Here is a 20,203-nt window from a genome sequence, read left to right as displayed (position 1 = left end):
GAAAAGGATCAGCCAGAGCTTCCATTTCCTTAGACATCAAAATCAATCAACCTTCAGACATAAATCTAAGCTTCATTATAATATTCCATTGCCAAATAAAACAGCTGTCATGTTAGTATCTCTGCATTGTTCCATTTTATCTTCAGTGTGATATCTCTTACAGTCTCAACCCCACTAATCAACAGTTTCTTCAAAGTACCCTTGCTTTATGAACAGCACCCAAACCTATCTCAAGGGTTTGTAATTTTTATGGGTCAGTAAATGCCCTTAGTTTTTACCACAAAAAATAAATTTATCAATTTCAAGGCTTCTTGGTGCTTTGACATGCAATCTCTTTCATATGTACGCCTTGAATATATAAAGAAGTCTGCTAAGTAGTTTCAGCTCCTATTAGTATGTCTTGTAACAAAGAGCTCTTTATTTTTCTCTGTCTGCCTTATAGTCAGAAGTGATGTGCAAGGATGAAAAATGTTTACAAAGATGTCATTTTGAACCTTAAGAAAACAGGAGGAGCCCCTTCAGAACTCTCTTGTGGAGCCCAGTGAGATTCTTTTTCATCAGCAAAGGGTTTGCTAAAGCTTTAACCATCAAAGATCAAGTTTGAACTGTGAGAACAAGTTGAAAGATAAAAACAGGAATGGCAGGATTCAGTGCTAGCACTGCTGATGATAGAGCAGACCTATCCTGCTTCTAAAAAGCCAATGAATGTATTCTTCATTGAAGTGTGGGCATTTATTCCACTGTAGCTGAAAACTCAGTGCAGCACTGGGATTTTGGGAAACCTGAATGTACTGTAATTAAGTTCAACTTCAGTGGGTAATGAATACCATGCAAAAAAAGGTCAAATGCTGAGAGAGAGTTAGAGACTTCCAAATACATTCCCGTTTAACCTCCCATGTACAGATGATTGTCTAGGGAAGCTTACACGTCTCCTTCATGTAAACCTACAGGAAAAAGCAATGAAATGAATGGTGTCAGATACTGTCTGGATTTTGTAAGTTTCTTCTTTTTTTTCTTTATGCAGACACAATGGTATTGAGTTGATTCTTTCACCTTGTTGTCAGGCTAAAGTAAGATTTTATCCCCTGGCATTCTTATTGATTTCTACCCTTGTATTGTTATGAAACCTAGTAACCCTAGTTAGGTCCTTTGTACAGTTAGGTATCTCTGTACAGTTTGTAGTATAACATAGAGCATAATATTTATTCCTGCCACAAGACAACAGTTTTCAAAATTTAAAACAAAGGCTGAAAGATGCATATAAACAGATTGACTAGAAAGGCTAGAAAATAAAGTGACTGGTGGGCCTGATAGATAGTGTTCAATGCCAAAAAGTAGAGTCAAAAACCAAAGTCATAAGAAAAGATTTGAGGGAGAATAATGAGTTGGTTGTGAGGATACTGATGAGAAACTTCTTTGAAGGGAAAGAAGTTCCTTGAGAGAATAAATTAATTTACATCTTTGGAAGCAGTTCATGGAGGCAGCAATACTAAATCTGTTCTGCTGATACTAAAACCCACAGGACTGGTAGTTTTCTGTGAATAATACTTCCAGAACTGAGGAACTGTGGATAGAAGTTTCTATTAGTGTTCTGCCTTTATATAAGGATATTATTAAAAAATAATTTTTTACAGATTATAGCTTAAAAAGAAATAAAAACTTTTGCCAGTGAGGTTTTAGAAGTGATCTTAATGTCTTTGTGATCTTTAGTTTATAATCTTTTCCACCATACTGAGAAAACAGTAATTGAAGTTGCTAAAAAAAATGGTGCTTGAAAAGTCTTCCACCTCTTTAAGAGTTTGGTGCATTATCTGATAGATGGCAAATAAATAATTAAATCATTTTCAAGAGCAACCTGAATGAGGATGATTAAACTACACTCCACCTGAACTTTTTTTTTTTTTTTTTAACTGCCTGTTAAATACAGATGGAATTATTAGAATAACAGTTCATATTTTAATTCTTTGTCTTTCATATATGTCCCGTCTTTTTCTGTGTCTGGCTCAACTCTGAACTACATTGAGCTTATTTAAAAATACTTTATAGTATAGTATCGGATCATATCATAGAGTATAGTATTATATAGTATAGTATCATATAGTATCGTATCATATAGTATTGTATAGTATGGTATAGTATTATTATAGATTCTTTACACGATAAGGGAGAATTAGCTGTTTTGTTGTTATATACTCAAAAAGCAGAGAATTAGAATACTGTGCCAAGTGTGGCTATTCTGCAGTGCACATGCATTTCTTGGATGCAATGAAATGACAGCATTCAGTGCTGAAGCAGTTAACAGTATTGGCACTTAGGGATTTATAATTAGACACTGAAGATAAAAGGGATGTTGCCAAGGCTAGTATTCCTAAAATTAAACCGACCAGCTGTGTTTTAGTTTTAGCACATGTGAACGTGACGCAGGTGCATTCTATACCATCTTTCAACCCTTTCTCCACAGACTACTATGTTCTCTATTAGAATCTTGCTCTTTTACTATTTTTTTTTTTTCCTTTGGAAACAGAATTATTGTTATTATGAAAAAAAGAAGGTGATAGTAGAAAAACAGATGAGAAAAGACAGGAGTACCAGGAAGGCACAGTAAGCTCTGCTCTATAGACAATATGGAGGGAGATGTAATGGAAAGCTCTTTCCTTTCTCTTCTGCTGCTGCTGCTTGAGAAACTAATGTAGTTTGTACATGTTACCTAATTATTCATAGTGGAAAATACACAAGCAGCTGCTAGAATAGAAGCAGAACCAGGACTCCTTTTTTCCCCCACAGCTTAAATAGCTGCAATCTCATTAGTGTCGGCCTTTTGTTTATTCTCACTCTCTTTCTCTCCCTCTCTTTCTGTAGACAAGTAGATTTTCCTCCAGTACGTCTTCAACCTCACTGTAAGGATGGAAGAGATTTCCAGTCTAGGATTTATCAGAACTTTGTGGGAGGAAAAGAATTGGGGTACTAATTAACCTTCCCCATTCACCTCCTCCACCCCACCCCCCCTTTTTATCCCTTTTTATTTTTTTTTTCTGTGGGGATTTCTCAACTCCTTTTGTAAGGCTATGTTGCAAATGCTGTATAGTATTAACTATGTTTATTAGTTAACTTAACTGCTGCTTAGCTGTTTCCTCTGCTACCTCAGAATCATAGCAGCACTCAGTACTTGTTTCTGTTTATCATCCTTGAACACATGTACAAATGTATTCTGATCTACAGATTTCTGGTTTCTCTGGCATTATGCTAAAATTGAGTAATTCGGAATTGTGCTTTTGAAATTCAGGAGGCTAAAGTCAACCCAGCCTCAGCCTTAGCTCAAGCCTGTCACCTTAGCAGATGTGAAGGCAGCAGTTACTGGTTAGTTTCCTGTAATTGGTGCTCCTGTAGAAGCAGGAGGAATTGGGTCATGATGCCTTTGCAGGGCTGGGGATCATTCCTGAACAAGAGAGCCATTTTGTGAGTTGCTTCTAGAGAGCAGGCTGAGGCAGGATGCAGGGGAGCTGGCGGAGCTCAGCCAGGTGCTAGGAGGCACAGGGAGCTGGGCCCCAGGGGGAGTCCTGGTGAGGACAGAGGCGGCTGTGAAAATAGCTGCTGTTCAGGAGGGCATGAAGCAATGGAGGAGCAAAGGATACAAGCAGTGTGTCAGGGTGGGGCCTGCAGGCCTGCCTCATTCTTCTGATCTAGATATTGGAGATTCTTCTGTTTGAAAAGGCACGTGTTCTTATTTTTATACTAACCAAATTTCACTTTTTAGAGTTTAAAAAGACTTTTTGGTCTCTTGAACGGAAGTCACTCTAGGGGGGAACTCTGGGTGGCTTGACCCATGGCTCGGCTGATAGATGCTATCAAAAGGGAAAAGTGCTTATATTAAATTAAAGGAAAGGAACAAAGATCTCTCTCTAAAAGCCATGGTTTATAAATGAAGCAAAAATCCTGATGTCAATGAGGAATGAGGACCTAGAGGAGCTGAAGTTAGAGCAAGCCTGAGCCAAGGCTTTCACTGGCCAGGACATTCGGCAGCAACTCCAGCTGAGCTGGGCCCTGTTCCCTTCATGGCTGAGCTTTCTGGCACTCACTGCTCCGTGAGGTGAGACAGCTGCATGTGTCTGCTTACGTGTTAAAGCTTTCTCTTCTGCTTGGCTTTGGCTTAGCACATGTTAAAGTGAGGAACCTGGAGTTCCTGCTGTAGTTTGACCTTTCTGGCATGTATTACCTTCTTGGAGACATATTCCCTACTTCTCTTATTTCCACTGATATGGGACCACTTCTACACTACTACTTTTTGTGCACTATTTTGAAATTAAATAGCTGTAGAAAAGAATGCTACTAAGCAGGCAGCATTTCTGAAATTCTTATTATTAGTCCTTATTTAACAGTAATCTTCTGTTTGAGTCAACAGATGTAAAATACTCCATTCTTCCCAGTTTGGTGAAGAACCATCTCTAGCATGCGTATATTAGCACATGCATTACCCACCATGATCCTGCTAGTCATTCTTGCTGTCTGTGGAATAGGATGACATGATGCAGAAAGCTGGTGAAAGACGCATTATGCATCGTCAGGTTGTATCCTGAGCAGACTTTACCCTCCCCATTATGGGAATGAGTGTTTTCTCTAAACTCCGTGATACCACAACTGAGGAAAATGTTCTTTGTTTGTTTGTTTGTTTGTTTGTTTTTGTTTTTGTTTTTTGAGGGGGGGGGGGGGGGGCGGGGAGGGGAAGTGATGGAATCCAGAGCAGTCTTTCAACTACACCATAGTCAGGGCAGATGATGGTTAACAGTACCAACTTTTTCAGTGAGTTTGGGCAGGCATGAAGATGAATTTCTAACAAGCTGCAGGTGAACTACTGAATTTTGGTGCAGATGAAAGCATCCACTGCTTTTATGTAGTTTGTCTTTGGCTCTTAAAATAGATCACCTGATTTGTGTCTGTTTCTTTGATAACATTATGGGTAAGTTTTCATTTATCTAGACTACAAGCTCTTACAACCGAATCCATGTCTTTATTGTTCTCACATGCATCCCATAGAATTTTCAATAGCAGGAAAAACAAGTTAGAAGTCCCACAGAAGTCCAAAACTGTATGGTACTCTTTGTTTTCCTGTTCCAAACCTCTGTAGCACTCTGTGTGCTGAGTCTTTTGTGGAGGTTTTCTGGAAATAATTGTGTAATTTTTAAGTATTTAAGAGACTTACCTCAAACTTGGGGTTTCCACCTCAGAACTAGTCTTCAGCAGGTAAGTGCATTGGTCTGAAAATGGGGCTGCCATAGAGTTAAAATAAAGTACTATTTTAAAACCAGAGTCTTGCAGACTACAGAGTCTGTAAGACTAACCAGAGTCTTATCAGACTACAAGGTTAAAATTCTTCACAATCCTTCCCCTGCATTTCCTTTCCTAATATCATTATCCAATAATTTGAACACTCACACCTGGTAAAACTTTGTATTTGTTGTGCTTTTGGACAGTTGCAGAATTGTCAAGTATGTATTTTCAGGCATGATTTTTTTTCATTTACTTTATTATTATTTTTTTCCCCTTTGAGTCTAACTTCCCTTTTATTTCTCCTCTACCTCATACAATAATGTGACCAATAATATAGCTGACAGAGCTGGAAAATATTCCAGAGCATTTTGTCATGCTGCTGGTTTTCTCATGGTCTCTTGCTTATAACTCATCTTTGCTTCTTTGCTTACAGCACTACATACAAAAAAATAAAAATGAAAAAAATAAACTTGACTATTTTCATACAGAGAAATATATGACAGATTATCCAGGGGACCATTACAAGCCATCAGACCTAATGTAGGGCATTTTCAAATCTTACTGACTTAAAAACTGGCAACCTGTATAGCATTCTGAAACTGCATGCTGTTCTCTGCCATTTCCAATTTCATTTTCTCAGATGCGTATTTTATTACAGATTGTATTTGGGTTTTGGGATTTGTTATTTAATCAGGAATAAAAGCAAGCTAAACAAGTGTGTTGTAGGTTGCAGAAATTAAATTAGAGAGATTTTCAGTTTCCAGAAACTCTTCAGTCCTTCAATGTGAAATTGATGAAAGTGCTTATTGTAGTTCACTGTGGTGTGTGTTGCCATTTGTGCTGTTGTACTTACTGTCTGGTTAGGAAACCTCAGGAAATCAAGCAAGTAAAGATGTAAAATAACTGCTTGAGCTGAGAACCATTCACTCTGCTGGAAAAAATAAAATCCACTATTGCATAAATTAATTTCTAATTTATTATTTAATATTTGTCCTGGAATAACATTCATGAAAATCTTAGTGTTTCATTGAGCTAGATTGTGTACAAAACCACATGAAAATAATGTATGTTTACATAAAAATAATAGTAGTGAAACTGAAGTTTATTTTATTCATCATCAAAAACTGGAAAGGTTTAAAAATTTTTTTAAATAAAAAAAAAAAAAGAAAGAAGAAATATACTTTTTGTTGGAATAAACCAGTACAATTCATGAGTTTAAGTGTATTTGTGTCTTTAAATTACAGAATATATGGAAACAGGAAATGCAAGTGTTTCAGAGGAACGCCCACTGGAATGTGCAGAACATCAGTCTTGCATTTTGTCCCCAGAAGTTCCTCCATCTCCAAAGGCTAAAAGTAAATACATGTACTCTGTGAATAAAGAAGCTGTATTAAATTCTCTTTACTATTAAAATTATATTGCTAACACATTTATACAAAACATATGAATTGAAAAAGATAAAGAGATTGATATTGAGATGCTTTTTTCCATTATTAACTACCTATCTTGACTGCATACACTGTAATCTGTGTCATACAGGGAAACGAAGAACCGTTCTCAAAAAGGACAAGTCACAGACTGATTACTATGTATTACATTATTTGATCTTAAATCTTTTAAATTTATAGAGCATAATGCATTTCATAAGTAGAATGGAAGGTCAATAAATATGCCAAAATACTCTGCAGACATGCAGGTTAGAGAGAGAATTTGTCACCATGAGTACCTTTTCCAATTGTGTTACATTTGGATGACTCTTTCAAGGATCATTTGGGTACAGCTCTCCCATTCTTCCTGCAGATAAGCCTTCTAACATTGCATTGTAATTCCAAAAAATGTTCCATGAAAACCATTGTATTGTAGAACCAAACCTCATTACTGGCTTCTAAAATCATCCAAAGTTAATGCAATTGACTGTTGGCAAATAACTCTGCCTCTCCTTGGTTTTTTTTTTTTGTTTGTTTGTTTGTTTTTTTTTGTTTTGCTTTGTTTGTTTGTTTGTTTGTTTTTACCCCTTTTGCCATGAGAGCTTAATTCATGAGAAAACTAAGCTTACTGCTTTACTGCTGCAAGCCAGATTCTGATCTTCATGGTGAAAGTAAACAAATACTCTAGTACCAGTCACATTTCCCATTGGGATACTTAACAGTTATGTAATGTATGAAAAGATAGATAGTTCCTTTGAGTTCAGTAGAATCATTCATGAAGTCAGCTACACTATGCAATAGAAATGTCCATCCTGAAATTAAGTAGTAAATAATTCTAATATATGTTTTACTTCTTAATGAAGTCATGATCTCTCATTCCATTTTTCCACTTGCAAGATATAAATACTGTAAAATATGCTAGTTTTCTTTTCCTCATCTGTTGTTTAATCTGATTGTAAAGGAAAGAAATTGCACATTATTGTACTTCCCATCCATCCATCTGTCATTTTCTAAGAATGTAATTTCAAATAATTTAAGTTTAAACCCAATTTGGAAGAGAGATAAATGTATCAATTACCTTCCTGTGACTTTCATGAAAATAGATATTTGGATAGAGGGGAGGGACGTTAACTAGTACCTGCACTAAAAGAAACTTAGGCAAAATTCATCATTTATGCATTCTTTCTGGCAGCAGTTAGCCAGTTAGCATACACTTACAGACACATCAGTCAACACACTTGCAGTTCCATCTCACCACACTCAACTCATTCATGCCCAGTAAGAAATATTGCAAGGCACATGTAGAAGAACATTAAGTTTTTGCACAGAGAGCAAGCTAGGGGAAGTGAACATGAATCTGTAGGAAACAGTAGTCCTGTGTTTTCTTGGGGGCACTCAGCATGTTTTTAAAATTGTTCTTAACATTCAGGTCTTTTACTTCTGATTTTACTTAATATTAATCTGCAATAATTTCAAATTTCTAAATAGAAAGCTGAATATAAATAGTCCTGATTGCACCTTTGTTTCATTTCCAGGTTTTGTGCGAGCTTACCATTGACTAAGAGCAACAAGAGTTTTGAATACATAATTTTTGATACTTTGATATTAAAATTCATTTAGATGTTTTTAATTAACAACTACTGTTATTGGCTCTAAAAATGCAGTCATAACTGGCCATAATTGTAATTTATAAAAATTGTAATTTATAAAATATTTTAGAATAAATTGTGTCATTAATGCTTACATAGCATACTGAACAATGGAAAAAAAAAAAAGGCTATGAAGAAAAATGGCACATAAAGAGCTCTAGACCAAGCAGAAAGAATCTTATCTGGGGCTTCTTTAGTTACATCAATGTACACGTACATGTATTGTACAAGCAGTTTACATATGCTGAGCTTAGTATGCTCATTCTGTTTATTCTTTGCTGCATTTTGTTCCCAAGGATGGAAAAAAAAAAAGAATTATCTCTGTATTTTATTGAGTAGAAGGACTGTAGATTCCAACAGTATGACTCTTGGAAAACATTCGAGAAGAGGTTTCTTATTTGCCGCTGGAAAAAAAACTTTCATTTACATGTTTATTATTATTACTAAAGATAACTGTGTAACACATATGCAATAGATTATCAGGACCTAATGGAGTTGTTCCTAAGAAGCAGGTTTTTACTCTGTGGAGTTCTGCTGCTGCCAGTGGAATATTTGCTGAAGTTGACACTCAATGTGATTCTAATCTTTTATTACTCAATGTAATTATAATAGTTATCTTTCTAATACTGCCCTCAGTGCAGACATACAAAACACATTGTCCTACTATTTTAGTAAACTGCTTAACTGAAGCTATCTGATAAATGAAGGAGAAATAATGAAATACAATACAGAATGCACTAAATATGGGTTTCTTATAGTCTGCTGTAGGGTGGTATATTAAACTTTTGGTTTTATCCCAGTATACCCTTCTACCATTCCAATAAATTGGGTCCTGGGAAAGTGAGCAAGGATTATTTGTAAAATATTGCAACTTTGATGAGACAGATGTGCATTCTCAGAAACTCAGTTCCAACCTAATTAAGAGCTTATGGAACCTATGTAATGTCTTAACTGATCACAGCAGCAAACATGAATACAATGCAGAGTATGGAACGGTAATTTTTTGTGTTTATAGCCACTTTCCTTTTTTGGATTAACCTCACATGGTTAACCTCACAGAATTGTGCATGAAGATCACTGTTTATATGATCAGGCATGGAATGTAAGAAATATTAAGCAAAAATGTAAAAAACATGCATTTCCTTTTTCGGCATAAATAAGCTCTGATATTCTAAGTATTGACTAACGGTATGTCTGTTTTTAAAGGTGAAGCTGTGACGGGAGAATTATCAAAGCTCTTAGATGAAATCAAATTGTGCCAAGAAAAGGAATACTCTTTTGAAGATCTGTCTCATACAATATCTGATCATTATCTGGACAATTTTAGTAAAATATCAGAGGAAGAACTTATGACCAGTGGAAGCCAAACCAAACTTAATGTAGTAAGTAAGATGGGATACAAAGACATTTTATATATATATATATTTTTTATATACCTAAGAAAAGCTTTTGATGGCACCACTAATATGACCAAAAGCTCAGGCTAGTTTGTCTTTTGAGAATGGGGAGTGCAAGGAGATGGTGAGTTTTTTTGAGAAATCCATTGAAATCAGTGTGCTTAGTACTATACCTGAGACTAAATGCTTATAGGATCTAATCAGAAGTGCCCCCCAAAATAAGAAGCTATCCATCGTCAGTTATGATTCCTACACATTCTATTTCCTGGTAATTAATGGTATTAAAGACAGAGTGTCTAATACTGAAAATTGTTATGGTTCTGATACTTCAGTGATTTCCAACTGCAGTTAAAAATTTAACTTGATTAATATGATTCATGTGAATAAAGTCCTGTAGGATTTGTTTTTTCATTACATGGTAACAAGACACTTTTTTTTTTCCTTTTAACTGAATTCTCTTCCTCAGTAAGTAAAGTAAATGGAATTGCCCAGGAAATAATGCATGGAATAGAGTGAAAATATTAAATGCTAAATTTCAATATATTTTTTTTTTCCATAAGTTAAGAGCAATTATGCTCATGTGCGGGGAGAAGCATAGCAAGTTAAGGAATTTTATGTGTTGAAGAATTGATTACAATATATGTAGACAGAATGAAATTTACAAACATGGTTAGCTGCTCCTAAGTGCAGTAGCTACTTTTATAAATCCCTTCTACTTTCGAGCAATTAGATATGTAACTCAAATTTAAGTCAGTCTAAACAAGGTACTGAACCCGTTAAAGCATTTTTATGCATCTTTTTAGTGTCTCTCTGTATTTAGGTGCTAACTGCTATTTAAATCTGCTCAGCTACTGTTTTGCAGAAAATGTAATCCATATAAGTGTCTACTTGGAATGGAATTTTTAGTGACCTAAATGAAATAGAATGTGAATAGGAAGTATTCAGCCAGTAAATCTGTAATTTACCTGCAGCCGATACGTCAGGCAAATACATTTGCTGAGATTTTATCTACTTGTTTATTGAACCAGAGGTGTAAACAAATCTTCAGAAACAGGGATTAGTTAAAGCATACTGTGTCTCCTTCCTACCAGTGAAACAAGCTTTTCTTTCAAAGAAAACAAGAATCAGGGTGATTGTACACACTCCAGAGCATGTTTTCCCTTAGAGTAGACCCAACTACACAGGCGTATATATGGAAATAACACTGCTTTGATGTGAGATTTTGCTGTTAGATCTAAAATATCCATTTAATTTTAAAAAGTATTTTAAGGTTACTAAGTCTGTTCAGTTGCTGCCTGGCTGTCTAGTAGCCAGAAATTTTGTTATTCCCAGTTTGACATTTGGTCTTATAGTTTGGGGAAGTGCTGCCTTCCCTTGGTGTACAGACTCCCTGTGTATTGCATGGGTTATATGAAAACCCACAGGCTCTGCAAGGAGCCATCCAGCATCCAGGCATCATCAGGAAAAAGCACTGAAATGGAGAGAAGTGTTTAGCTCTGGTGCAAAGGTTAATGTTGCCAACTATTCTGGGGGCAGAACCAACAAGCAAGGTGGTTGTGAAGGGTGGAATGAAGGGTGATGACTGAAGAAACCTAAATGAGTATGTATATATAAGAATGTGGATATATAGAGATGGAGAGACATAAATAGACATCCTGGATGTGTATTAAGGAAGAGAAAGATTCTTGAAACTTTTTTCTGGCTTCTGTTTTCTCCTTGTGGGGAAGCTTCCTTAAAATGTCCTTCTCAGCAAGGTAAGTGTGGACTCCTCTGTTTTCTACATCCATTTAGCTCACATTCATTGCTACTGCACATGTCAAGACCCTTTGGAAGCAGGGGCAGCACAGGAATGTGGTGACACTGGAGCACAGACTCTTTCTGCCTGTGGGACAGAGCATTATCTTTCTCTGTTACCAGCTCCAACACAGGGGTGAGAACTCACTAGGTGAGCCTCTACAAGCAAGCACTTGCTTCAGGTTCAAATCATCAGGTTTTCCCCTAACAGGCATTGCTGATTGAGGCAGTGTCATCTCTGAGCTGGTGCAGAAGTCAGTTCTCCATCAGTAATGTATCAGGTGATGTTATTTCCTGGACAAATGTTGGTTCCAGAGATAATGATTGGCGCAAGCTTTTGAACATCTGTAATCCGGTGATCTGAACAGGTTCCAAAACCTGTCATGTTGTTTTTTGAACCTTGAAAGATTCTCCAAAGGAACTGGCTGCTAGGAGACATCATATCCCTCCCTTTGCATCATGCTATTCTTCAGACAAATAGGAAGGCAAGGCTGGGGAACTTCTGTTGGTAATAGGAGCTTGTGGGTCAAGATTCGGTCAGTTGGAACAAGAACCAGCAGCTTCCTCCTGAAGTTAGCTAGCATGGACAAAGAGAAAGCTTCAGGAAATGGGGGATATTTGTTAGCTTTTTTTTTTTTTTTTTTTTTTTTTTTTTAAACTGGTTCAAATCACCTGTGGCACTGCTCTGGCTTCATAAAGTTTATATTGATTCAGAACTGAAGAAAGGTAAGTCTGTCTATCTAGTACGCAGTTTGGACTTCTGTCCTGTTATTTGAAAGAGCAGAGCTTGCTGTTTTTGTTTTGCACAAGGATACTAGGGATGCTTACTTTTTCATGCAGTAACTGGACCATAAAAAGCTTCATCTGGGAAGTGGGAAAGAGGTGTTCAGTTCTCTCTATGGAATAAAGATGGGTTTAATATCACACTTATAGTCTCCCAAATAAAAAGTGTGAGTTGATCCCCTCCAGGATTCTTTGTGCATTTGACAGCCACTGGAAAAATACCAGTGCAATCCTGAGAGCATGACTTAGGAATGCATATTCACTAGTAATTCTGTTCTGTCTCTGGCCTCAGATGGCTTGCATTGTTTGTTAATCAATGATAAAGAATCTATAGAATACTACATTTTCTTTTGAAGAAGTTGTGTGTTAGAACTCTCTTAGGACAAGGACAGAATTGAATCCAGTCATCCATTTGCCAAGTTGTTGGATGAGTAGTTGTCCAAATACTCAGCATGTTTTTCTGATATGTTTGAAATAGTGGACTTCAAGCTTCTGTACAAGATTTTTATCAAATTTTTCATTGAAAACACTACATGTTTTACTACAAGTTTTATTATGTTTCTGTTGACCAGGTGTATGACTTGTGACATAAGGCATTAACAAAACCAGAGGTTAATGTGTTTACAGTATCTTAAAGTAAATTAGAAGCAGAGTTTACACTGCTCTGATGTCAGGTGAAACTGGAAAGGAGCTTCCTAGATAAAAATTTTTGGTTTAGTCATCCTAATTCCAAATTACAAGTCAGTTCTGTGTTGACGTGTGTAAAAATGCCCCCACAACACAATTCCATTCCAAAAGCTGAAAGGGAAACTGGATAAAATTTGTGGTTCTGGAAGAACTGTTTGTGGACCGTGCTATCTTCCTGAATAAGAACAGAGGATAAAAGCTTTGAATGCTTTTTTGTTAAATAGTACAAAGTCAGATGAGAATAAGTATTTATTTGAAGAGCACATTATTAAGAATAAACTAAAGAAAGTTAAAGCTACACCAGAACCTCTTTAATTTTCAATGCTTGATTTTGCAACTGTTTTTATTTACTTCTGATTTGCTATCATGTAAAATATTCCTTATTTTCTTAATCTTCCTTCACTAATAATTAAAGTAAGTGTTGTAAATGTTATCACACAGCAACCCCCTGTTCATTGTCTCCACAAATTAAAGGCCAGATTGAACATAATTTTGTGTCTGGAAATGGGGTCATTATGCTATTTTGGAGTGAGCTCCAAAAAGGCGTTTATATATCTAGGCATCATTTCAGTTAGAATTGAGCATTTCTCTCAAAGGCGCATACACTGGGTGGAGTTGATGTTGGATTCATAGATTCTTACTCCTTTTCCCTTATGCCTTATTTTTCACTTTGCTCATTATGACTTGAATATACTCTTTAGCTCCTCTGTGCATGCAAAGACATGGAAAGCCTAGACAGCTGCTGCACAGGTGAGCTGGGAGAGTTTTCTGTCTATGTATTTGTTCAGTGCTGGCATATGGCATAGTACAATTTTACTATGTTTGCGAAGTGCATTACTTTAACTCCAAATAACTGGGATTTGACTATTCAGCAAATCAGAAAATGAGCTGTGCTTCCAGAATATGAAATGGGAAAAGATGTAGGAAACTCCTTGATTGTAACACAGTTCAGTTAACTTAGGCATTTCTTTTTAAAAAATTAAACTGTTTTAAGTATGATTGCTAGCAAAATCAGGTTTTCACAATAACCTATAGTAGTTCCAGTTTTCAAAAAAAAGTATAATTTTAGAAGTATTTATTTTCCAATAGATGGCAGTCTGGCTCAGTAATTTCAAGAACAAAAGCAGCCATCTTATATAAGAGTTTTCCAACTTTTTTCATTGCTGTATTAAAATCATGCATTTTTAACACAGTTGATAGTACAAACTACTTTAAAATGTCTCTAGTTCCTATAAGAAGAAAAAATTTTGAACATCATGGCATGCATTTAAGCTACAAACTAAAATCTCAGGGCTAACTTTACAGGTATTTTATAGCATAGAAGTTACATGTCAAATGTATATTCAAAAGATCTCTGTAAATTCTAGAGCAGGTAAGAAATTTTAAATGGGTATAACTTGCAAGCCAAAGATCCAGAAGAATTAAGTGTCAGGAAAACAAACATAAGATTGTTGCAGTGTATATTGTGAGGAATCTTCCAGAGCTCCTGCAAGTAAATTGCTTTGATTTAGATTCTTCTGTTCTTGGAGTACTAACAAACATTATTATCCATTTTTTGTCATGTTTGGGGTTCCTGTATATGTACTCCTGTGGGAATGAATTGTTCTAAACATGGTATTAAAAACACAAATATGCTTTTTTATTATGATGTACTAACTCATTGTGTTTCTTAATTTAAAAACAATCAGTAAGTTGAGAGATTTTTTTGTGTGTGTGTGTCCACATAAGAAAATATTGCTATAGATACCAGAGAATGTTATGCAACTTTTTGTTTACATGTGTCTGCAAAACAAAAAATAGAGTATTAAGGACTTCTGCACTCCCCTATGTGCATGTACATGTATATATATGTATATGTGCACGATATACATGTTGGATACAATACATTTCAATGTTTTTTCTTTTGTAATTTTGATAATTTAATGAACGTTTTTAGTTGACTTAATCAGGTTTATCTTATTCTGTGTTCAGAAGGTGATTATATATTTCTAATTCTCAATTAAGAATGAACATGAGAAATGTTGTGTTCCTTACAGATAAACAAATATTATTGGAACAGGAACAAATTTATTGTAAGGAACAAATATTATTATTATTGTAAGGAACAAATATATTTATAAACAAATATTCTCCATATTTGGAGTTAAGGAACAACAACAAAAAAAAAGGGGGGGGGGGCAGAGAAATTTTGAACTAATTTTAAAATAATAAAATTCTGCCAGACACACTAAATAAAATTGAAGCTCTAAATGGAATTATTTTCTTCAGATCAGTCGTTTTAATCTTGTGTGGTACATATTTGATTGCAATGTTTGCTTTTACATTTATGCTATCCTGTTGAGAAGCAAAATACATAACCTACATTGTGGATTTGCAAGTGGAAATGCAGTATCTTTGGATTTGTGACATGAGTTCAGACTAAAGAAGATACAATTCCAGAAAGTGCTTTAGTTCTTTTAAGATTCTACTTAATTACCTGGAGTAAATACTGAGAAACTTGTTACCAGGTGTCCCCATTTTTTTGCTTACAGAATAAAGCTGAAGTACTAAAACCATGTAAGATTATAGGGGCTGCACTACAGAGGGATTTCTCAGAAGTGGCAGCAGTACATCTGATTAAATTTAATGTGGTTATATAATAGATAATAAAGGCTGGCAGCAGTAATTTAAATTTAAACATGAAAAAAAGGTTCTGTATAGTCTCAGGAAAAAGATTTGGATTTCATCACAAGAATATAAATGTTAATTTATCCTTAATTCTGTCATCCAAAAAGGGAAGTTGATACTTATGTACATTCAGACAGAATGAGAAAAATAGTCTTAAAAACTTGTCATATTCACATTGTTGAAAATCCTGATGGTACATATTGAAGTGAAGATTCACTTTCAGCTTCCATGTCAGAAAATCAAGGTGAGGTTATATAAAGGCAATAAAACTAAGATTATGGATTTTTTTTGTGTGTTTAAGAGGAGATTTGAAATGAGAGAATTGTGTGTTTTGGAAATAAGATAGTTTAGAATGAATATATTAAAGTTGAATAAAATTTATGCATGGCCAGTTATTCTTACTTTTAATCTAATACAAAGAAAAATTAATTTGGATAAAAAGCACATTTACAAAAATTTGAAAGTGATTACTTTTTATTTTGGAAAGTAATAATCACTAGAATTTTTGAAGAATTTCGAGACAAACTATTTAGTAAGATTATTTGAGGATTCAATAATACTGTTTTTCTTTAACACAACATTTAAATAAATAATGTCTGTGCTGAAATAGTATAATTGCTGAGTGATTGCTAACTTGGATCAAAAGTGGCATCTTTGACAATATCACACACTTGCATATAGGCATTATTTGGAGAGCTCTTAGCTCTAGTTTGGTTACAAATCTCATTTTACAAGCAAATGCTAAGTCTTGTTTCTGTTGGAAATAAAGATATGAAAGCCATCCCTCACAGGGTATATAAACCTTACATTTTAAGATTCCCTTGTTGCAAAGGTCTACCCACTCTCTGAAGATAAGATTATATAACTTTATAAATTGTTTTTAAAAGCTACCACCCAACTGAAAACCATCTGTTCCAGTTTCTTATGCACACAGTGGTATTTCCCACTGAGAAGAACTGATGTTGCTGTAATTTGTTTGATCAGACATTTATAATCTGACATCCAGTACAAAGCATCCACAGTTTCTGTCATCAGGCATGGTACCTTGCTATAAGGTACTTTACAAAATGGTTTTTAATTCTATCTAAATATGAGGTAGTCAATATAAAGAAGAAGAGGGAAACATACCAACTTCATACAAATGTTTGCCCCTTCTGTTAGTTAGCCTACCCAGCCAAGGGAATTTCAGACATTTCTGTTATCCTTTCCTAGCCTATGTTCTGTAGTTATTAAAAGAACTACGGTAGGTTATTTTCTGTATCTGTAAGTTATGCTATGCTTCAGTACAGCATCATAAAGATTTCTGTGTTGGAAGGATCCTAACTGCAACCGGGTGGAACTCTACGTAGAATAATTTGCCCAGTGGCATGCTTCACAGCCAACTAAATTAGCCTGCAGCTTCCTGCTGCTGTGATTTCTGGTAGAAGTATTGCTAGACAATCCTCCAGTGTGCTGCACAGACATACCCTGTGAGACAGTCAGCACTTATTTAAGAATATAAAATCCCGAAACATGACAACAATTTAAACTACATGAAGTAAAGTATATCTAGGGGAGGTGCTGACCAAGCCACCAGTTCATCTAATCTGCATTAATAAGTACTACTACTTTTCTGCTATAATGGTTTTCTGAATATTTAGTCAGTCTGCCCAATTAGCTATGTGTGGCAAATTCCTTGACTATCAGATTCTTGCAGGAAAATAGCTTACAGACATATGAATCTTTCTCAATGCAGTTAGGTGTTTACCTTGTGCTGGTGTGTAAATGGATCTAATCCTTTTCCTCCAATCTGCCACAATGTTTACCTCAATAACCCCTGTATCAGGATGTTTTGCAGAATGTGTGCAGTATGTATAGGCATTTTCTTTTATTTCCTAAGTATATGCTTGCATTTATTCTTCCCTGGTAAAATCTGACAGAGTAGAAAAGAACAAATAGTTTATGCACACCCTCCATAACTTGCAGTACTTCATGCTTTTTCTTAAAGCTTTCATTTTCCTGACTAAGTAATCCTAGCATTTGCAAGTTTATTTTGTATGTAAATCTAGCTGTGCTACCAGCCACTTTGCTTGCCCTGCTGTGGACTCTTTCATCCTAGCTAAATCTCTTACATAAGGATCTCAGATATGGGGGTAGCATTTTTTTCCATATAAAGTCATTATAATATAAGCTTTTCAGATCAAAGAGCTTGTTTGTTTTCATGGCTATAAAGCTGTATGTAAATTTGGGATGTTCTGCAAATGATTTGTACTACTTTATTTACTCGAGAATCCTGTTGGACAGCTATGTTTATGAAATTAACCACAGCAGATCTTTGCATTTCTTCACAAAGACCATTTTAGATCAGAGACTGTCATACACAGTAGTAGTAAGCACATACATGCATGTAATTTGAAGACTCATCTCTGTGTCATTATAGTCAACTGGGTACCAAAGAAATCTACTAATCTCAGCAGGATTACCCAGGATCTGCAGACTATCAGAACGGATCTTGAGATCATTTAATCAGTATGAAGAATATTTGCTTTAATTAGATATTTTGTGTGTGTGTTATTCAGTGTTTAAGTGAACCTTCTTTTTCATCCCTGTTTGTGCCTTTCCTTTTCACTTCCAAGCTGCCTGTTCCATTGTGGGCATTTTTGCCAGGTTTATGCAGCAGAACACTTGGCTCTTCTTTTTCTTCCATACTCTCAGTGCCCATTATCCTGTGAGTGTGCAGTACTGAGCAACATGGAGTGCATTTTTAAGTTACAGTTTCCAGCTTCATTTGGGATTTTCTGAGAGAGTTTCAATCACTTCTGAAAAACAATGAGAAGATAATGCTATGAGATTTTCATCTAGAAATGTGATTTTGCAATATTAACTTCAACTCTCTCTTTGTGTCATACAAAAATAAATCATCAACAAGACTAATGATTTTTGCTATTACTGCTATGACTGGTATTAGTCAACAAAGATGTTTCCTTCAAGCCTTGGCTTTCCCTAGAGGCCTGCCAAAAAACTGTCATGGACTCACACCCTCCATTTCCCATGGGTTTCTCCTCTCCTCAGACTTTTCTCCAGTACAGCCAAAATGAAGTTTGCTACTTCTCCCTTACAAGAGAACAAAAAGTTTTTTTCAACATGATCTTCCCTCCCCCCCCCCCCCTTTTTTTTTTCCTTAAAATTCATTTTCTCCCTAATTGATCAGAATGTCACCAGCAGAGATGTAGAAACTCCAAAGGTAGGGTTCAACTGTATAAACATTAAGTATCTCATGTTGCTGCAGATACACAAGGTGTCTTTTGCATGAGGCTAAAATGGGTTCTGTAATGCTTTCTGGAGCAGTTAATAAGGTTCAATAGCTACCATGCAGTGCCTAAAATAGCACTGGATGCCTGTTATTGGCAGCTGAATCCTTCAAATCAGTTGCATAAACATAGACATTTAGTCCTGTTCTGGTCAGCAGCTGAGATATCTTCATGGGGCTCGCAGATGTGAAAAAGGGCTTGGAAAATTGTGATGATCTAGAATTGAAGTTAGAGACTAGGCGGAGTGCCCAATGATGGCACTTGACCTCAGTGCAGAGGCAATTTAATCAAGACCCATGACCAAATGTCCATCCAGTAGATGGGCAGTGTTAACAGCAAGGATTCAGAAATGTTTGTGAAACTTTAATAATCCATTTATCACATTTGAGCAATAGAGTATGTAACTATGTATGAGACTGACAAAGAATGTGAGGGACCTCTCTAAAATATAGTTACATTTAGCTTTTAGTTTCTAAAAAACATATGTAGTCTCTTTGAAAAAAATAGTTTTGGTAGTTTTTAAAAAGCATGAGCTTAAATATGTAGGAGATTTATTTTTCACAGTCATATGTAGGTGTTTACCATAGGGCAAAGGTAACAGTTAGTAAGGAAAGAAGGAGAATGAAGTGGTGCCAGGAGAGGTTTAGGTTGGATGTTAGGAAAAAATGTTAGTTTTAGGTAGGTTGTTAGGGAAAAAATATTTACTGAAGTTGTGAAGTTTTGGAACAGGCTGCCCAAGGAAGCAGTTAAGTCACGATCCCTGGAGGTTTTCCAAAAACGTGGATGTAGTAGCATGATTTAATGGTAGACTTGGCAGTGCTAGGTTGAACTACAGGGTCTTAGAGGTCTTTTCCAATCTAAGTGATTCTATCATTCTATGAAAGCTTTCAAATGTACTCTTTTCTATCCCACAAACTTAAAACAAAAAGTAAATAATTTTAGAACTTTTTAGCATTTTATTTTTCTTCATGTTACATTGGTAAGTTTTCTGTAATATTTCTAGAACTTTCTCTTTGTTGTCAACCAAACCAGTGCAGGTTTGGTTGTGTGTTTTAATACATAGTGACATGAGAATAAATGAGTGTTCTACTATACAACAGGAGACAAATAGTAGAGAAAAAATGATAAAATTCTTAAATGCTTTTTGTATATACCTGAAATCAACATTGATGTCATGTTTGCTCCCTTAGTATAAGAATAAACTCATTAAGTTTGGAACTGGCAGATGAGTAAATCCTGATGAT

General features: G+C 35.5%; 1 protein-coding gene across 6 annotated transcripts in view; it reads left to right on the top strand.

Moving 5' to 3' along the window:
• Positions 1-20,203, top strand: part of ANKS1B (ankyrin repeat and sterile alpha motif domain containing 1B) — a gene marked incomplete at its 5' end in the record, with an annotated part of 434,494 nt that overhangs the window by 75,474 nt on the left and 338,817 nt on the right. For 4 of the 6 annotated variants that reach the window (XM_082773377.1, XM_082773375.1, XM_082773374.1 and 1 more), the window contains 2 exons: positions 6,510-6,620; positions 9,548-9,723. In XM_082773377.1, coding sequence (XP_082629503.1) covers positions 6,510-6,620; positions 9,548-9,723 — 287 coding nt within the window. Of the gene's footprint in view, positions 1-6,509; positions 6,621-9,517; positions 9,724-20,203 lie in introns of all 6 variants that reach the window. The other 2 variants (XM_082773376.1, XM_082773373.1) reach the window with 2 other exon arrangements.

The sequence above is a fragment of the Aythya marila genome (genome assembly GCF_965140915.1).
Source record: "Aythya marila genome assembly, chromosome: 1".
Taxonomy (NCBI): Eukaryota; Metazoa; Chordata; class Aves; order Anseriformes; family Anatidae; genus Aythya; species Aythya marila.
Note: the sequence above shows the minus strand (reverse complement) of the source record. Positions and strands in the feature narration are given on the sequence as shown.